The sequence below is a fragment of the Lupinus angustifolius genome, chromosome LG10 (genome assembly GCF_001865875.1).
Source record: "Lupinus angustifolius cultivar Tanjil chromosome LG10, LupAngTanjil_v1.0, whole genome shotgun sequence".
Classification (NCBI taxonomy): domain Eukaryota; kingdom Viridiplantae; phylum Streptophyta; class Magnoliopsida; order Fabales; family Fabaceae; genus Lupinus; species Lupinus angustifolius.
The window spans coordinates 4575819-4593221 of record NC_032018.1 but is presented as its reverse complement, the minus strand read 5'-3'; the positions used below and the strand labels follow the sequence as shown (position 1 = coordinate 4593221).

Below are 17403 nucleotides of genomic sequence, written 5' to 3'. Positions count from 1 at the left end.
TGTAAAAATAAAAACAAAAAAGAAAGAAAGATGAAAAACAATAAAGTAGAGTACATGAGGGAGGTATTATATACACAAAAAATCAGGACTATCCATACATTACTAATCATTCACAAGTGTTTTCGTAACATTAATCATGTATGAGCCATCTGCTATCCATACATTACTAATCAGCAACACTCAATAACATCCATGGATCGACAAACAAATGTAATATCCCAGTCTTGACATACCGACTCAAACCCATAATGACTTATAGTCATCTATTCCATTCAGCCTTGAGGTAACTATACTAGTGCGAGTTGTCAAACATTCACTGAACATTAATTTTACAATGAATGTTTAAAAGTAACCGACAGCGAATTAAATATTTGACACCTAATCGTGTGCAAAATCACAGACACAGTTATAGTGACTATACATTCACACCTGCATTGTTAATACTAAGGTTACTAATTAATGGACTCACTCAGGGTGGTTTGCATCAAAAAGGTTCACATGAAATCCCTTGTTCGAAGCTGCTGCTTCTTCAGATGCCTGGTTATTTCTTAGTTATATTTTTGAAACTAACGAACTTTTAATTATACCATTATGTATGAACTATTCCTTCATTCAAAAGAAAGTTAAAGCTGCTAAATTCACTAGAGAGAGGATCAGAGGAAAGACCATCCAATTCACATGACATTGGCATTCAAAGCTGCTAAATTGACGTGTTTAGTATAAGTGGTTGATAAAAAGACCAGAAATGATAAAATCATATAAAAGGGCTTTTATAAGTTAGAGGATTATGAGATATAAGTCACTTTAACCCTCTTATTAAATTGGAATTTATTTAATCTCAAGCTTTTTTGAAATCCACTCTAACTAGATAGTTACATGTTTATTTTTTTGGTAATAACTTAAAATCACTTTGAAAGCATTGCCAAACATGCTCAAGTCACTTATAGCTTATCAAATTAGGGCTTTTCTAAAACTAACCTCTAACCAAACAGAGCTACAAGCTTATTTTTATCAAATGGATTCATTGACCAACTTATAATCCCTTCAAAGTCTTGCCAAACATCATAAATGCAATTGTAACTTAATATGAAAATTCAAATAGAAAACTTCTTCAATTGTAATAAATGTGGCAGTTGCAGTATAATTTTGTGACCAGCCTATGCCAATCTGTGCAATAATTCATGATATTAACTTGGTCCTTTCCAGTTTTATGGTGCCAAGTGTTCTATTAAGTGATTGTTATTTACTATTGAGCTTGAGTTTTGGAAAGTTCATTTGATTGACAAAAGTTGTTCCTTTCTGCATAAAGTATAGTATATGCACTTTCTTTTTTCTTTTTCAACCAAGACATTATATTCATTTGTTAGTGTATGCCAGTGCATTTACTGAAACTTCATTTGAAACACAGATTTTGCAGCACCTATGGAAGACTACGTTACAAAGACAATTATTGTTGGAATTATTTCATGGACTACTGCTTTTCTGTTAGCTAGGAGAATATTTTCAAAGTGCTCTTTTGATTTCTGCAACCGTATTGTGTCTACAATCCATGCAACTTTAGCAGTAACATTGGCTTCACTCTCTGTTGAAGATTGGCGGTGTCCAATTTGTCCCATGACTTCAAAGTCTTCCCATAAACAGGTGTAGGATTACTTCAAATTCATGCACTTTTTATAACGTGTTCTCACTTTGCCTACTTCCCTATCTCCTATCTTCGTTAATGGTTTAAATACTCGTTGGGCTACTCTTATTACCAATTGGTTTTGAGCGGAAAACTTTACACGCCGCAACATATATTGCTGTGAAATAGGGTGTTTTAATTGTTCATATTTGGCATTAAAAGTGGAATCTTTGAATAATTTATGCAGATGCAAGTTATGGCAGTGTCTCTTTCTTATCTCATATATGATTTAGTGTGTTGTCTCTTTGGTGAAAGAATAAATATGGATAACACCATCCACCATTTGGTAAGCATTATTGGACTTGGAGCAGGTCTTTTCTATCAAAAGGTAACTATTCACTCAAATTAAATTATTTTTCACTAGTCTATTAATGTGAGATATGCTATAAAAAGAAAATTTGGAACAAGTAGAAGTACAAATTAATAATACACATAAAAAATCCATTCAACTACTATCAAATCAAGGAAATATTATATTTACTCAAATAACTTTGCTGACAAATTAACTATCAGTTTAATATGTATGTAGAGGGTAAATCTGTTCAATCATATATAACTTTCTGGTGACATTTTTCCTCCAAATGATACAACTGTAGTTTGTTGAGGAAACTTGGTTGTTTTGAAGGAGAATTTTTTTAAATGTTTTGTAATTTGCATGGGTTATTGAGAAAATAAACATAGATAAAAAAATTGTTATCTCTTTGTTACACACGACTATGGTAATGAGTAGTTCATGTTTATGAATAAACTAACGCACCACTTACATTTGAAAATATAGTGAGTAGTTTATGCTTATCTCCGTATCAATAGATTTGGCTCCAACTTGATTTGTCATTATAGACCAACATTAATAGTTTAATACCCTTAATTTTTTTCCTTCATAAATGTATAAAAGTATATATTAAGAGAGACACTAACACAAGATTTGTGGGAGTGAGTATTTCACGTTTGTTGTCAGCATGAATAGACGTTATAATTGATCATGATAGTGAGTAGTTCACATTTATCTAGGTGTGAATAAATTAATGCACTAGCTACGATGTAATGTTTATTTCATGGTTGTCTTAAAATGAAAGACTTACATTTGATCATGATAGTGAGTAGTTCACATTTCCCTTGATATGTTTAGAGGTTACATTTCATCACTATACAAAGTATTTTATATTTACTATCGCTTGACTTGTTGAGAAAGTAGTAAGTAAAATTTCTGGTTTTGAATTGGATAACAATTTTAGAATTTATCACCTAGTTTATACAAACTTTTGTGCAGTGTATCACTGAGCTGGTGGCGGCCTTATGGGTCTCAGAGATGTCAAGCCCATTCTTGCATTTAAGGGAGCATCTAAAGGAACTTGGCTATAGAGATTCCCCCCTTAATTTAGTTGTTGATGTAAGTACAACTCGAGACCCTACTGATTTAAACAAATGTTTCATTTCTACTATAGTTGATTGTGGGAACTTTATAATGAAAATGAAGCAATTAGAAGACTATTTCTAGTAATTAGTAATGTAATTGATTGATATCTTAACCCAAGATGTCATGCAAAAAAAGGTCATTTGTATATAACAATTCGATCGAATATTCATTGATTATGGACTAATAACTAAAATGAAATGTGTTACGGTTTTCTAATTACACATGCATCATATAAATGAACCAACTACTTACTGTTTAATTTGGTGCAGTTTCTGTTTGCTGCCATATTTACAATTGCAAGGATGCTGGCTGGACCGTATGTCACTTATGTAACTTTATCAGCTAGCAACCCACTTCTCATTAAGGTATAATTAAGACAAAGCATTTTTTTTCTTAAACATAATTTTCATTAATCTTTGCTCTCACAAAAGTTTAATTTCTTTCACTATTAACAGGCTATGGCATTAGGTTTGCAACTGGTAAGCGCATTCTGGTTTTTCAAAATAGTAAGAATGGTGAAATATAAAGTAACCAAGATATCAACATATGAAAAGGACATCAAGCACAACATTCGGAGGAAGACAACTTAACTCAAAATTTTAACATTGCTGGTGATCTATTTTTAAGTAATTGGCATTCTGTCCCATATGAACAAGTGTGTTATTTTGCAGTTGTTTTTGGCTTGTGCACCTAGGAAACATCAATTTCATACATTAATTTTACACTAGATATTAATTTCTAGTGTAAAAGATTGATCCAGAGGAATTATTTGGAATTTGGTAATTCTCACATCCATGAGTTAAGGCAAGTTAAAGGAAATATAAAGTTGTCATGACTCCAAATGTCATCACATTGGAGACAGACAAACAAATAAGGTAAAATACCAATAATGAAATATATCACATATCCCAACTTGATGTTCTCATTCCTGTCTCACTCCACTTATATTTATACATGTGAATTTAATATATTATTTTAATAAAATAAAGTTAAGATAAACTATTATTTTTGACTTGTTGACAAATACTAATTGATTTGGGACGGGGACATGAGAAAGAAACTATATAGAGACACAGGATCCCGTTCCACTGTAAACACATTCACCTCCAAAGCATTAATTGAACCCACTTCCAAATTTCCAATAAATGATATGGACACACCTTTTCCTATATCATCCGTACCTTGAATTTACATTTACTTTGGCTAGGCTGAAGTTCCCTTTATCAAAGCTCTGATTCAAATTCTGAAGGTATAGCAGTGGTTTGATGGTGTAAGACTATACTGCCTTCTTAAAAAGATCAAAATATCATACTATTGGTAGTACCAAAAAACTCTAACAATATATGTAGATTGAACATGTAACATATATAAGTTCATGTTAATTCATGAGAGCAACTCTTTTTTGGGAAGATACTTGGTATGTTGAACAATCTTTTAAACATTTATTCCCTAGACTATATAATCTGGCTAATAATAAACAAGTTTTGGTAGCTGATTCTGATTTTTGGAGCAACCGTAAGAAAGCCTTGCTGACAGATTTATATAGCCTAATCCATAATCATTCTTGCAGGCTAAATAGGGTTGATTCGTGGAGATGGAGCCTGGATAAGATTATTTGGTTAAATCAACCTATCTTTACCTGATCTCTTCAATTTGCGTGGATGAGGGGAACATGCTTAGAAGATGTTGGATTTCTAGTGTTCCTTTATCTGAACACTTTTTAGGGTAGATTGGCAACAAAGAATACCTTAGTTAAAAGAATGTGAGCATTAGGCTAGATAATTTGAATTGTCTTCTGATTGAATCATTGAGTCTCTAGAATATCTATTTTTTTCTTGAAATTTTGCCAGAGGTGTGGCTGGGGTTTTATGACTGGCTTAGTATCCCCATTCATTTACCTCAAAACAGTGGCACTTTCTTATCTCTGAATGATACCCAATAGAAAGGAATATGCTGAGGATGTTGTGCTTCTCAGTGATTTAGTCTATATGGCTTAGGCATAATGAAGCCATTATCTGATCTTGATTTTTTTCTTTTATTGGGTTATCACCACTTGTGTTTCTTTAATATATTTTCATTTATGGAAAAAAAAATCTATGAGCAACACTTATTGTGAGGTATAATCATATTTTCCAAAAGTAATTAGTTCCTTACCTATAAGGTGACGAGGTACCATTGGTTATACCAAATAAAAAACCTTGAAACAAACTTGTCATTGCTTGGATTGAATATCCAATCAATTTATCAATAAATATGCAGATGATTCAAACACAGACGTACACACAAGTTAAGAACCAATTTAAAGATCGGTAATACAAATGTAATTTGGAAGGCAATCCAAATTCCAAAAGAAAATAAGAACCAATGCAATTGAGTTTATGAAAACAACTCAACTGAATATACCTTCTCCTTCCCGAAGTTTGGTTGTTACATTCTCTATCCAACTTCAGAATTCACATAATACAAGACATCCCAAAAGACCAGTTCATAATTCGTTCTCAGTTCATGAAGTATTTGTTTGGACCAAACGATGATCTGCCTAGAAACCCATGGCTCTGAAAGAGTTTTAACTAGCTTTTATTCTTTCCCAAAATCAGCACTGTAGTGGGCACTGGATTCGAGTTTCTTTGCCTCGTTCAGTTTTCGAACAGCCTAGAACCAAAAGAAGTGAAATCATCATCACTGTAAGGTCTCAAATACAGTTTATCCACTGAGCATACCATAGAAATAACTCACCTTCATAAAATCTTCTTGGATCACGTAATCACGTTCTGCACGAATTGCTGCCATTCCAGCTTCCGTGCAGATATTTCGAAGATCAGCTCCATTAAAGCCCTGGAAATTTGCAACAGAAAACACATCGAACATGCACCAATCAGCCAATAAAACCACACAAACTGTTTTAACTTACCTCTGCAAGCTTAATGACAGCTTCATAGTCTATTTCACCATGCTTAGCAATCCCAGCAGCATGAATCTTAAGAATTTCTGTCCTTGATTGTTCATTTGGCAATGGAATTTCAATTTTTCTATCCAATCTTCCTGGACGCAAGAGAGCTGGGTCCAGCACGTCAGGTCTGTTTGTTGCCATTATCATTTTAACCTACATCAATACCGAAAGCAATATTTTTATCAACCCACCATCAAAATATTCCATACCAGTCATTTCTAGAGAGAATTAATCATTGTATCCACAAGAAAGCTGGATAAGAAAATGTTGATATGACATGCCCATTTGAATTATTTGCATGTTTGGTTTTGATTACTTAGGGGTATAATCAACTTTTTTGTTCAAGGGGGATACCCATATGAGGCCTCATAGGGGAGGCAGAGAAGAGGGAAAGGAACCCGAAAAGGGGTTGAGCACATTGTGGGATTAGAAGTTGATTTTAACACAAAAAAAGCTAATCCAAACACACACATAAGCCTCACATAAATGCTTTCACTAATGTATGCAAAAAGTTGATAAGAAGAAATTCAAACAAAGTTCATCTCAACTTTAAGACTTCATTATTGTCCATGGAAAATGCAGCAGAATAGCAGCTCATTCTTTTGTTTGATAAATGGTCAGCACTCAGAAATATTTGTTTGTTAACATTAACATTCATGTTTATAATAGCATCTTGGATGTTTAATACACCATTAAAAATTATAAAGACAAAATCTTCTACAGGCCAAGGGTGAAGCAATATGTACCTTCCCAAGTTGATCAAACCCATCAAGTTGATTAAGCAACTCCATGAGTGTTCTCTGAATCTCACGATCGGCACTTGTTCCCTCGCTGAAACGGCGACCACCAATGGCATCAATCTCATCCATAAAAATGATGCAGGGCTAAACAAACAAAGAGGAAATTCAAAACTGTTTTCCATTTGTATACATAAACCTTATAGGAAGAAATTTCACCCAAGAACCTCACCTGGTGATCACGTGCATACCCAAACATTTCTCGTATCAACCTGGCACTTTCTCCAATATACTTATCAATTATGGCACTCGAAACAATCTACATCAAATGCAGGGTTGGGTAATTTTTTTTAATACGTGATAAGTAGAATATATTTTATGTTAAAGGAAACTTCAAAACAAAATGAAATTCAGAAACGAAACGAATCTGACCTTCAAGAAGTTAGCATCTATATTACTTGCAATTGCTCTAGCCAACAATGTCTTACCAGTACCAGGAGGCCCATAAAGGAGAACACCCTGAAAGAAGAGGATTGAGAAGATGCCTATCAAATGCAGAATTGGAAAAGCATGGGTGCTTGAAATACACGTCCACCAAAAGATAATGTAGATGGATGACAATTTTTCCAAACAGATATTAACTAGAGGTACTAAACAGTGCAGTGAAAAGGTAAAATGACCTTAGGAGGTTTAATCCCAACTCTAAGAAAGAGTTCAGGATTCATCAAAGGTAATTCAATCGATTCCCTCAATTCCCTGATCTGATCAGATAAACCACCAACAGCAGAGTAACTGACATTACCGGGATCCTCATGAAGCATATTGTAAACCACTGGATCAACCTGTCAACTCAGGATAGATAATAGTGATCATGAGCATGACAAACCAGCAGATAACTTTCAGAAAGAAAGAAATCAGATAGCCCAGCGCGAACATGAAAACATTCATCAAATAAATAATCTGACAAAATGAACTGAGATAGCGTACTTCACGTGGAAGAGCTCGCATTATGGTGAGCGTTGTCATATCAAGAACCACCCTTGTACCGGATGTCAGTTTTTCCTTATCCACTTTACTGCGGCAGCCAACTACATACCTGGGTCCGCTGCTTGCTTTAACAATCACTGAGATAAAAGATAAACATAATATAATCATTGATCTAATCTTAAGTTCACATCAACAAAGAAAACAGAGCCGATAGTTTATTACATTATTGGATAGCTAGCATAAACAATTAAGGGGCAAATGTAAGAGTTTATTTTATCATATAAGCATGGAGTGCTTCAGGTTCACATGTGACAAATGGTACCACTCAAGCTTAAGGGGAAGTTTTACTGCATGACTATTAGACCTGCAATGTTATATAGGACTAAGTGTTGGATAGTAAAATATCAATAATAGAATAAACTTCATATATCAGAGATGAGAATGTTATGTTAGATGAGTGGACATACTAGACAAGATAGGATTAGAAATGAATGCATTAGGGAGAAAGTTGGAGTAGCTACAATTGTAGAAAATTTGGTAATATCACGCCTTAGGTGCTTAGAAAAATTATGAATGATTTACAAATCAATATTTTGTCAATGAAAATAATTGATGATAAAACATAATAGTGTTCTTCAATCCATGTACCTCACTTAATGGGACTAAGGCTTGGCTATTGTTGTTTATCATATAAGCACTTGGGAAAATGTGAGAGCTTATCAAAATTGCTTATGACCTTCCCACAAGCTCTTTTTAGGTTATTAAAATAAACTAAATAGAAGTAGATTGAATTTAAGCGATTATGAGCAAGTTGGTAACACAAGCTTATAGGTTATTCGGGAAATTATAGCTTATCAACTCAATAGAGCTGTTTGGCAAACTGCCAATGAAGAGAGAATGTAGCTTTTGTCCACAGGATGGGAGGTGTCAAAAATTCTTGGGCAATACAACTCTTAAACTCTTAGTCAAATGACAAGTTATGTCATCAGTATAATATTAGGACTTTTGAAGTCAATTAACAAATTTAAGCTAGTTGCAAAGTTACTTTGCCAAACACTTCTGATTTAATCAGCTAGACACACAACTATAAACTTTCAACTACAATCTCACAGCTTTCAACTATTCACAACTATAAGCTACAATCCCATATGTTACAGGTATAAGCTAGTTATGCTAAACAAAGCTTATGACATAAGTCATCATATGTTATAAGTGCTTACTGAATAAGCATGTATTTAATCTATTTTTCTAAACGCACCTTATGTCATAATAATAAAGTATTCAAGAATCAGCTAGGCACAACCATTTCACATTAAAAAAACAAATACAATTTTTTCTGTGACAAAGTCAGCCAAAGTAAATGTAAATAAAAAAAGAGATATCATCCAAAATTAGCCGAGAAGAGGATAGAATCATTACAGCGTTCATTGTCAAGAGGCCTGAGAACTTCGCCAATGATCTGGCCAACACTTTGAAGCGATTTCAAGTCATCTTCAGTCTTATTGAACTCTTTCTTTGAAGCTCGCAAATTCTCTCTCACTGCAATTCATGTTCTAAATCCAAAGTCACTATTTTCATCCCATAAGGGTTCAATTACAGAATTGAAAAATATAAATAAATAAAACAATTCAATGAAACTTATCACAATCATAGAAACCCTAAGCTAAAGGATGTAATTTTTTTTTTATCAAAACTGTTATCAATATGGAAAATCAAAGATGAATGATTAAGAGACGAACCGGATCGAACTCTGGATTCGAATTCTTTGTGCTGAAGAAGTTTCTTGCGATACTCCGTCACTGCACTGCGGCGTCGTGTGGCATCTTCAGCGTCTGTCATAGTTTTTTGTTGCACTTTCACTCAAATCAGAATACAAAATGGTGAATCTGTGTGGACTTATGTTTTTATCAAAACCTTAACTTTATGAATACGAAATCTCTTATTTTCTCGGCTACAATATTTACCGAACTATCCTTTTATGAAATTTAAAATGGAAAGTAAATAAAAAGATTTTGTTATCTGGATTGAGTTTAAGGAGTCTTATGTTGTATGTGAAAATATTGTGTTTAGTACTATGATAAACAATAGTTTTACTCATTTTTAACTTTTTATCCCCATCCCTAAGTTTATAAAACAATTGTTTTTCATGAAATTGGACTTAAAATTTATGATTGAATTGTGGCATGTCTTAGGATTAATTTAAAATAAAAATATTGGAAAAGTGTTTTTAGAAAGAAAAAACTAAAATATCATCAGCAAAAGTCATCCCTCGATTTTTTTTATTGTTTTGGTAATCAATATATTAAAATAAGATATTCATTTTAGTTACTCTCTCAAGATCTTTATCCAAAAATTATTACAGTGGTTATGCTAGCTATTAGCTATGTCGGCTATTAGTTATGTTGGCATAATGGCACCAAAATCACTTAAAAGCAATATTGTGATATCGAGTTGGACCTCAAACTATAAGAGTTCTCGTATTAGGTTTAATCGATTTAAAATGTTAAATCATCCGGCCTGACAACGTGATTTTGTATCTAATTAATATTTTTATCTATAAATATATAATTATATGTAAATATAAAGTTTTATATAATTAATAATTATGTATAATTATATTGAAGTAAAACAAAATACAATGGTGTTTCATTTTCTTTAATTTTTTAATTGAACTGTCTGGTTTACTTCTAGAGTTAATGCTGTTGAATTGTGTTTAATATAGTCGAACCATAATTTTCCTGGTTTAAAACAGTTCAACCCTAACTCGGTTAAGATTGGAAACCAAAGCCGTTTTCAAGTATAGGAAAAATTAAACCGTTTGGATAGTCTCTTTTGCTTCTCATAACACTGCTTAAAAGTCCAACCTGGTTGAGTATACATTTGAAGACGCAGACGAAAGTTTTATATCCAACCACATTACTCATTATGCTATTTTGTTTATTTTTTTAATTTAATAACCCTAAATTTTTTAAATTATATATTAGCCAAATCATATATCAATCATATTCTAATTAAAATAATATAAAAAGAAATTGTTATTCTCAACAAAAACAAATATGTATAATTTAATTATTTAACTTACTATAGTGTAAATTATTTAACTATTATATTCGGCGGATAGTTGCAATCCCTGAGCTTCACCCTGTCTTTGCAGAGAATTTGGGTTTGGAATTTCCCCCACAAAGGATATGATGTATTTGGTTACAACCCTATAGGACAAAAATGCTTGAAATGAATTGCATGAGTGTAATATGAAGAATGCATGAGAATATGTTAATGAATATATGATTGCTTTTCTAATTCCGTCATTTCATTCATACTTAATTGTTGAAAAGGTGGAAAGTGTCCTTTTTGGTTTAAAATAAAAGGGTGAACAATTGAAGAGTTGCATTTCTATTTCAATCCTAAGAATTCCTTTAAAGAGTGTAGTATAATTGTTATTTTGTTTCTTCCTTTGATTAAACATGAGGCGCACTTATCTGACTGGGTAGAGGAAAATGTGAAAAGAGGAGGATTGAACCATCAAAACATCAGTGCTAATTGAAGTATTGAACTACAAGCTTTATAGACCATATCAAATCATAAGGCCGGGTATGGAACAAACCTAAACCTATCACAACTTGTCATATGAGAACTCATGCAAACTCCCACAATATACATGATAGTGGGTACAAAAAGGGCATGAGAGGCATACAATTCATTCTCCAAAACCATTCTCTTTCTTCCCTGTAGAATAATTTACAGTTTAACAGTGAAGTACCTAACCTGGTTAATTTAATTGTGGCTACCCTTCTGTAACACTTCCTTCAGGACCAATGCAATTCTATGTGCCATATGGTGCTCCAGAAACATCTCCTTTACTCTCTCATATCCTTTCTTTCCCATACTCAGCCTCCTCTCAACATGAGTTGCTAAATTCACAATGTTATTTGCAAGAGGTGTCACGCCTTCTTTTCCGACCAGATGCAGTAAACCAGTTGTCTTATTTACCACAATCTCCATGGTGCCCCCAGCTGCAGTTCCCTGGGGTTATTTTTAATCGTTAAAAATATTACGACGTGATAATGGTAATAGACATGTATAAATAGTTCAGACTAAAAGATAAAATGGTCTTCTACAGTTATTGAAATTACCAGGACTTGATTAAATAGACAGGAAGTGCTGAATTATTAAATTAATTTAGCAACCAACATAAGAATGGAAGCTGTATCATTTAAATACATTCTGTGTTTCATTTTGGTTAACAAAGCATTAGTTTAATATTTCATGTTCTGGTGACAAAATGATATTCTTGAGAACAAATGAAGCTGCAAAAGAAAAAGCAAAAAAGTACTTCTCTGCTCAAATCTCAATAATCTTGGAACTCTACAGAATATCTCCATGAAAGAAAAATGACTAGAGATGAGAAAGTTTGAAGCAATAATTGGTATTAACCAAAAAGCCAACTTGTTGCTAGAATAAGACCATATACAGAGGCCATGAAAATTGAAGAAGCTCCTTTTTTATTTTGTTGGGGAGGGAGGAGGGGGTGGTTGCACGTTTTTTCAGATGAATACAAAATAAAAAAACAACAATGCAGATATTTAAAGGAATTTTTTTAAAGTGTCACACAGAAAATTTGACCTAAAATGATGTGCAAATTGGACAATACAAGAAGAAATTAAACCCCGCCAAAAAATATAAAATAAAAGGCTTAATGACAACAGAATTTATACTAAGCAATAAAGAAGATACCAGTACAGGCAAGCGAAATGCCATTGCTTCAATGGTTATCCTCCCAAAACATTCTCCCCGTGCCTGATATGAGAGAAGCACGTTTAGAAATAGCTTGATATAAGATTTCACGAAGTTCGTGAAGAGAAAAAAATCCAAATGCCACAATTACAATGTAAAACATATTATCAGCTTATAGAAGGCTATGAGGACTTTATGCAATCTATCTTCAGGTCCTCGCTGAACTTTACATTAATACCGTAATGGAAGTTAGAAAACAATCAATTACAACTAAGACTTGCTGTGAGCAGAGAGCTCGAAAATTCAGGCAGCAACTCCCATTTTGCAAATCATTAGAATATAAAACATTTTTCATGCTTGGCAGGGTACATTATCAGAAGTTACCTGAGAATTCTGAACAAGAACATCAATAGAAGCCAGGTAAGGAGCCACTGCCAGGGTTTTGTTAACAAAGTGAACACGATCCTGGATTTTTTTCTCCATGACGAATTTACGCAATTCCATTTCAAACTTTGTCTGAGCATTGATATCACTCCCAACAACTACAGCATGCAAAGAAGGCATCTGCAGTTTCTTCTCCTGGATGAGTTGCAGACTTTCATGAAAGGAACGAAGAAATAGATCCTGTCCTTTACCACGCGAAACACCTGCAATTATATCATGATTATCATTCCAAATATAGACTGGTATAAGGACTATCAAAATGAATATGAATATATCTAGAGTGGAGGGTAAAATTGGCTACAACCAGTTATATTTTTGTTTTGTAATGTTACTACTTAAAAAAAACGGTTTCCTTTATCAAAGAATTTGTGGCTTTATAGACTTACTCCAAACACCCACCCTGCTTTCTCATGAGTCTTTCCTCAGGGGCTTAACTCAATCTCTAATACCACTTTGACGAAGAAAGAGGAAATCTATAGAAGAAGATGGTTTCATTTCTTGGCACATGAAATATGATACAAGGCTAGAGTCTCTTATTTATAATAGAGCTAGGGAGGCCCTTAAGCCATAATTCACAATTGCTCTATTATAGTACCAAATGCACTGTCACGTTTTTAGGAATTGGATGCATAGTGCCTAGATAAATGCGTGACTTTTTCATGAAGCAGTGAAGTGAAATAATTTTACGATTATGATAAGATGTCTTCAATTCTTAATCCATATACCTAATTTGACATATGGAATAATGAATCAAGTTATTCACAACAAGCACTGCTGAAGGTAAATCATAAATGTTAGAACCTTAATTCTAGAACTGATGCGAATTACTAATTTTTGAGCTCTTCCTTTTTTGACAATCAGTTATTGAGCTTGTGAGCAGATCATTCATTAAATGGGATAAAACGAGTCCAATGAACTACATTGGCATATTAAATGAGCATGAGTAGTAAGCATCAAGGAGTAGATCATACTATTTATAATGGCAAAAAGGATATCATCATTTCTCACTCCAAGAGATTGTCGAACATGCTCACGATGAGCCCTCCTTACCACACTATTTTCTGCAATTTGCATAAGTTCTTTGCTATTTCCAAGATGCACAACATAAGTTTCCGGCATTTTAATCCTGCAAGGTTGGATAAAAACATACATTTAATAATTAATAACATAAGAGAAAGTTGCATGACACAGTGTAGTCATAGATAGCAAAGAGAAAGCAGTGGCACATTAAATGATAACTAAAACATACCCTAAACGCTCCCTAGTCCTATTCTTCCAGTATTCTGCAGTTACATGTGAATCAATCATGGCACCAGCAACAAAAGGGAGGTGCTTAACATACTCCACTTTGAAATAATGCCCTCGCATTTCATGAATCCACCACAAAATCTTTGGAAGAACCACCGTAACTTTTTCCTTGAGAACAGCATCAAGCCACTTCCCAGCCACAGCAGTATTTAATATGACCAAATCAGCCTTCAGAGCCGTATCTACAGCCTTTTCACCTTTGGCAGGTAGCACCTATCATCAGTCAAGCACAGACACGGCCCAAATAAGATATAAAATGCATACAAGTAGTTGAGAAACATAGCAACATTCAGAGGGGGAGAGAGTTAAGAGAAAATGAAAAATGGAATATGAACAACTTGTATGCATTTTATATCAACTCTCACTTATACAAGTTTGCAGAGTCAACAAGTTGATTATTACATAGTTCCTTCTCCGTGTGCAGGACAAGCCAATCATGTGGTTTATGATAGGCAAGAAAGGTAACTAAACAATAACCAACTTGATGACTAATCAAATTAATCTGACATAAATAATATAACCAATCTAATTGGACCACAATTAAACAAGTAGTGGATGCCCGGTGAGCAAAGAGGGAAGTGAGAGCGCTGACAGCTAGTGGGAAAGCATTTACAGGCCATAGAGTGGAAGTGGAGAACCAACAAGGCATTGGTCTAGTGGTGTAAGGCTCCACTGAATCCTCAGGTAGACTAAAAGATCAAAGGTTAGATTCCTGGGAACAACGACACTTGCTAGGAGGGATAGCCACACACTCCAAAAGGAATTAGTTTCTTACCTATAGGGTGAGAGGATATCTTTGGTTAAACAAAAAAAAGAGTGGAAGTGGAGAGAAGAAGGCAACAATTTGCACTTACCTAATGTAGTTATGGAAAACGAACAGGCAAGTAGTGGACAGCATAAAAAGGGAAGCAGGTGGGGTGATTCATATTATTCGGCAGACAGCACATAGTTTCTCTGGTAGCTTCTACCATTATTACTTTAGTATCTACATTTTCTGTTTCCTTCCATTGTAACTAGAGCTTGGCTCCTTTCCCCCCACTGTTTTCTACAGTTCCTATCACAATCTTTAACTATATTCTAGCTATGGCAACACAGAAAAATAGCAACTTAGTCAGTTTACTTATTCTCCATTTGCAGTTTCCCTGAGATGAATTATTCATACAAGTTATCACCAAATTTACTAAACTCAAATCAACTGATTCCTTCCTAGGGACTATAATGATAAACAAAAAGGGATGAGTTGACACGAAATTTATAAACTCAAGGACTAATTCATATGCACGGTTAGTTTAGGGGCTAAACTAGGAGATAAGAATAAGGATCTGAGTTTCTAATTTCCTCAAAAATCATAAGAGAAATGCTAGCAGAACACTCTTTTCAACTAAGCCATTATTATCATATGATTTACACACTGGACCACTAAATCACAAGGGTCCACTCCCTATTTAGGGCACATATGGTTAAAGCGTCTAATCAAGTACTTATTCAATAAGCTTATTTAAAATAAACTGAAAAGAGCTTAGTTTCATAAGCTTTTGTGATAAGCTCATTAATATCAGCTGAAAACAGCTTGCAAAGAGATCATAAGCTATTTTCATAAGCTGAAACAAGTTGTTCTCACAAGTACAAATTAGTTTTCCATAAACTCATCCAAATGCCCTTTAGTGGGTCCCACATGAACCCATCAATAACTAAATAGAGTATATTGTTAGAGTTGCTCAAATCATAATACAAGATTTAATGTGCAATCTAAAATGCATACAATAACAAAAGTATAATATTTATACACCATCAATATAAATATTTATACAAATCTTTATACACAATCCGTACATCAACTAGCATTCATCTGTATTACTGTTTTGAAGAGTCAACAATGATTAAATATGAATGGTCGATTATGCGGTGATAGAAAGTGTATGATACTCATACACCTCATATATATTTTTCTCATAAATCAAACTTCACAGATGAATGTGGAATGTGAAATGAATCTGAAACTTTTTGAGATTAAACAAGAATTGTAACTAACTACCTGAACTCCCTTGTCCAACATCTTCTTCTCCAAAGCCAAAACGACGTCGTCGTGTTGAACGGGTTTCTGATTAGTGATCCAAACGACGTCGCTTCCAACAGCTCTTAACAGAAACGCTAACTCCATCAACAACAGAGGACCTCCCGAAAGAGATAACTCGTGCGACACCATAAGAACCAGCTTCGACTTCATGAACTCTAAAGGGTTCGATCCAGACGACGTCGTTTTAATCTGAGGGTCTAGTATGACACTTTTGTTGTTGGAAGAGTACGTAGTGGTTTGGATGAAGAGAAGCGCGATCACTGAGAGCGATAAGAGTGCGAGTATTAACATTTTAAGACCTCGATGCTTATTCGGTGGCATTGATGAAATCCAATGTTTCACCATTGTCGTAACTTTTCTTCCAAGTGATGTTTCTTCAGTGTCTGGAGTTAATAATCACGTTCAGATCTGCATTGTGATGAGGTTTTGGTTCTGCATTCTGATGAGGTTTTGATTCTGCATCTTCCGGAGGTAATAATATTATTTGTGTTTTAATTTGTTGATTTAATAAGCAATTTAGTCATTAATATTGCTGACAGTTGTTTTTATTGCGCAACAATGGTGTATCTAAGTTCATAATATTGAAGAAAATGATATAAATAAATATCACTGAAACAATGGTTTTACATTTAACTTGGTAAGGTTATCCCATAAGTTATGGATATAGTTGAAATTCAAGTTTTAATAGTCACAATGTCACTTTTTGTTGAAGTTATAAAACAAAGTTTAACATCTATACACTGTTTCAGCTTTCAAATTAAGCATATGTGCTAAAAAAACAAAATATATTCTATAGCATGCAAGCACATATAACTTTTATATCCTTTCCCTACTTTTTTTTACCTCATTTATGTATAGATTTGTGGTTTGGTTATTAAGTTTTATTAATAGGTAAACTCATGGTTAATGGTTAATTCATTAACTATCCAGTATGATCAATCATTAATCATGTATATGTATTATTTTGTGAAACAAATAGTGTGAAATGATAATTAAAGTATAAATTACCTTTTTCAATCCACAATTTGTATAATTCCATGGACTATCAATTGTGATTGATTGAAAAAT

The 17403-nt window shown here is 33.7% G+C and overlaps 3 protein-coding genes across 3 annotated transcripts; 1 reads left to right on the top strand and 2 right to left on the bottom strand.

The window, feature by feature from the left end:
* On the top strand, positions 1195-3935 carry LOC109357851 (transmembrane protein 136-like). The gene is made up of 7 exons (XM_019601904.1): positions 1195-1308; positions 1409-1641; positions 1869-2009; positions 2952-3071; positions 3368-3463; positions 3554-3727; positions 3775-3935. Exons 2-6 carry the CDS (start codon positions 1423-1425, stop codon positions 3686-3688), a joined length of 711 nt encoding a protein of 236 aa, XP_019457449.1. The 5' UTR covers positions 1195-1308; positions 1409-1422; the 3' UTR covers positions 3689-3727; positions 3775-3935.
* LOC109358768 (26S protease regulatory subunit S10B homolog B-like) lies at positions 5395-9688 on the bottom strand. The gene is made up of 10 exons (XM_019603202.1): positions 9512-9688; positions 9192-9311; positions 7773-7909; positions 7466-7627; positions 7218-7304; positions 7018-7104; positions 6795-6932; positions 6010-6201; positions 5835-5933; positions 5395-5750 (listed from the first exon to the last, which is right to left on the bottom strand). The coding sequence occupies exons 1-10, from the start codon at positions 9609-9611 to the stop codon at positions 5676-5678; spliced, it is 1197 nt and encodes a 398-aa protein (XP_019458747.1). The 5' UTR covers positions 9612-9688; the 3' UTR covers positions 5395-5675.
* On the bottom strand, positions 11287-16839 carry LOC109358874. Its single transcript, XM_019603354.1, has 6 exons — positions 16294-16839; positions 14200-14471; positions 13922-14076; positions 12891-13153; positions 12507-12569; positions 11287-11795 (listed from the first exon to the last, which is right to left on the bottom strand). Exons 1-6 carry the CDS (start codon positions 16678-16680, stop codon positions 11547-11549), a joined length of 1389 nt encoding a protein of 462 aa, XP_019458899.1. The 5' UTR covers positions 16681-16839; the 3' UTR covers positions 11287-11546.

What these genes read in the sequence shown, in the direction of transcription:
- LOC109357851 (XM_019601904.1), top strand. Translation starts at nt 1,423, where the DNA reads ATGGAAGACTACGTTACAAAGACAATTATTGTTGGAATTATTTCATGG. An exon ending in CAGGTCTTTTCTATCAAAAG is followed by an intron (nt 2,010 to 2,951) that starts GTAACTATTCAC and finishes ACTTTTGTGCAG; the next exon opens with TGTATCACTGAGCTGGTGGC. An exon ending in GCAACCCACTTCTCATTAAG is followed by an intron (nt 3,464 to 3,553) that starts GTATAATTAAGA and finishes CACTATTAACAG; the next exon opens with GCTATGGCATTAGGTTTGCA.
- LOC109358768 (XM_019603202.1), bottom strand. Translation starts at nt 9,611, where the DNA reads ATGACAGACGCTGAAGATGCCACACGACGCCGCAGTGCAGTGACGGAG. An exon ending in TAGATGCTAACTTCTTGAAG is followed by an intron (nt 7,105 to 7,217) that starts GTCAGATTCGTT and finishes CATTTGATGTAG; the next exon opens with ATTGTTTCGAGTGCCATAAT. An exon ending in GGTTTGATCAACTTGGGAAG is followed by an intron (nt 6,202 to 6,794) that starts GTACATATTGCT and finishes GTATTGATGTAG; the next exon opens with GTTAAAATGATAATGGCAAC.
- LOC109358874 (XM_019603354.1), bottom strand. Translation starts at nt 16,680, where the DNA reads ATGGTGAAACATTGGATTTCATCAATGCCACCGAATAAGCATCGAGGT. An exon ending in TGTTGGACAAGGGAGTTCAG is followed by an intron (nt 14,472 to 16,293) that starts GTAGTTAGTTAC and finishes GACTGATGATAG; the next exon opens with GTGCTACCTGCCAAAGGTGA. An exon ending in CCTTTTTGCCATTATAAATA is followed by an intron (nt 13,154 to 13,921) that starts GTATGATCTACT and finishes ATATAATTGCAG; the next exon opens with GTGTTTCGCGTGGTAAAGGA.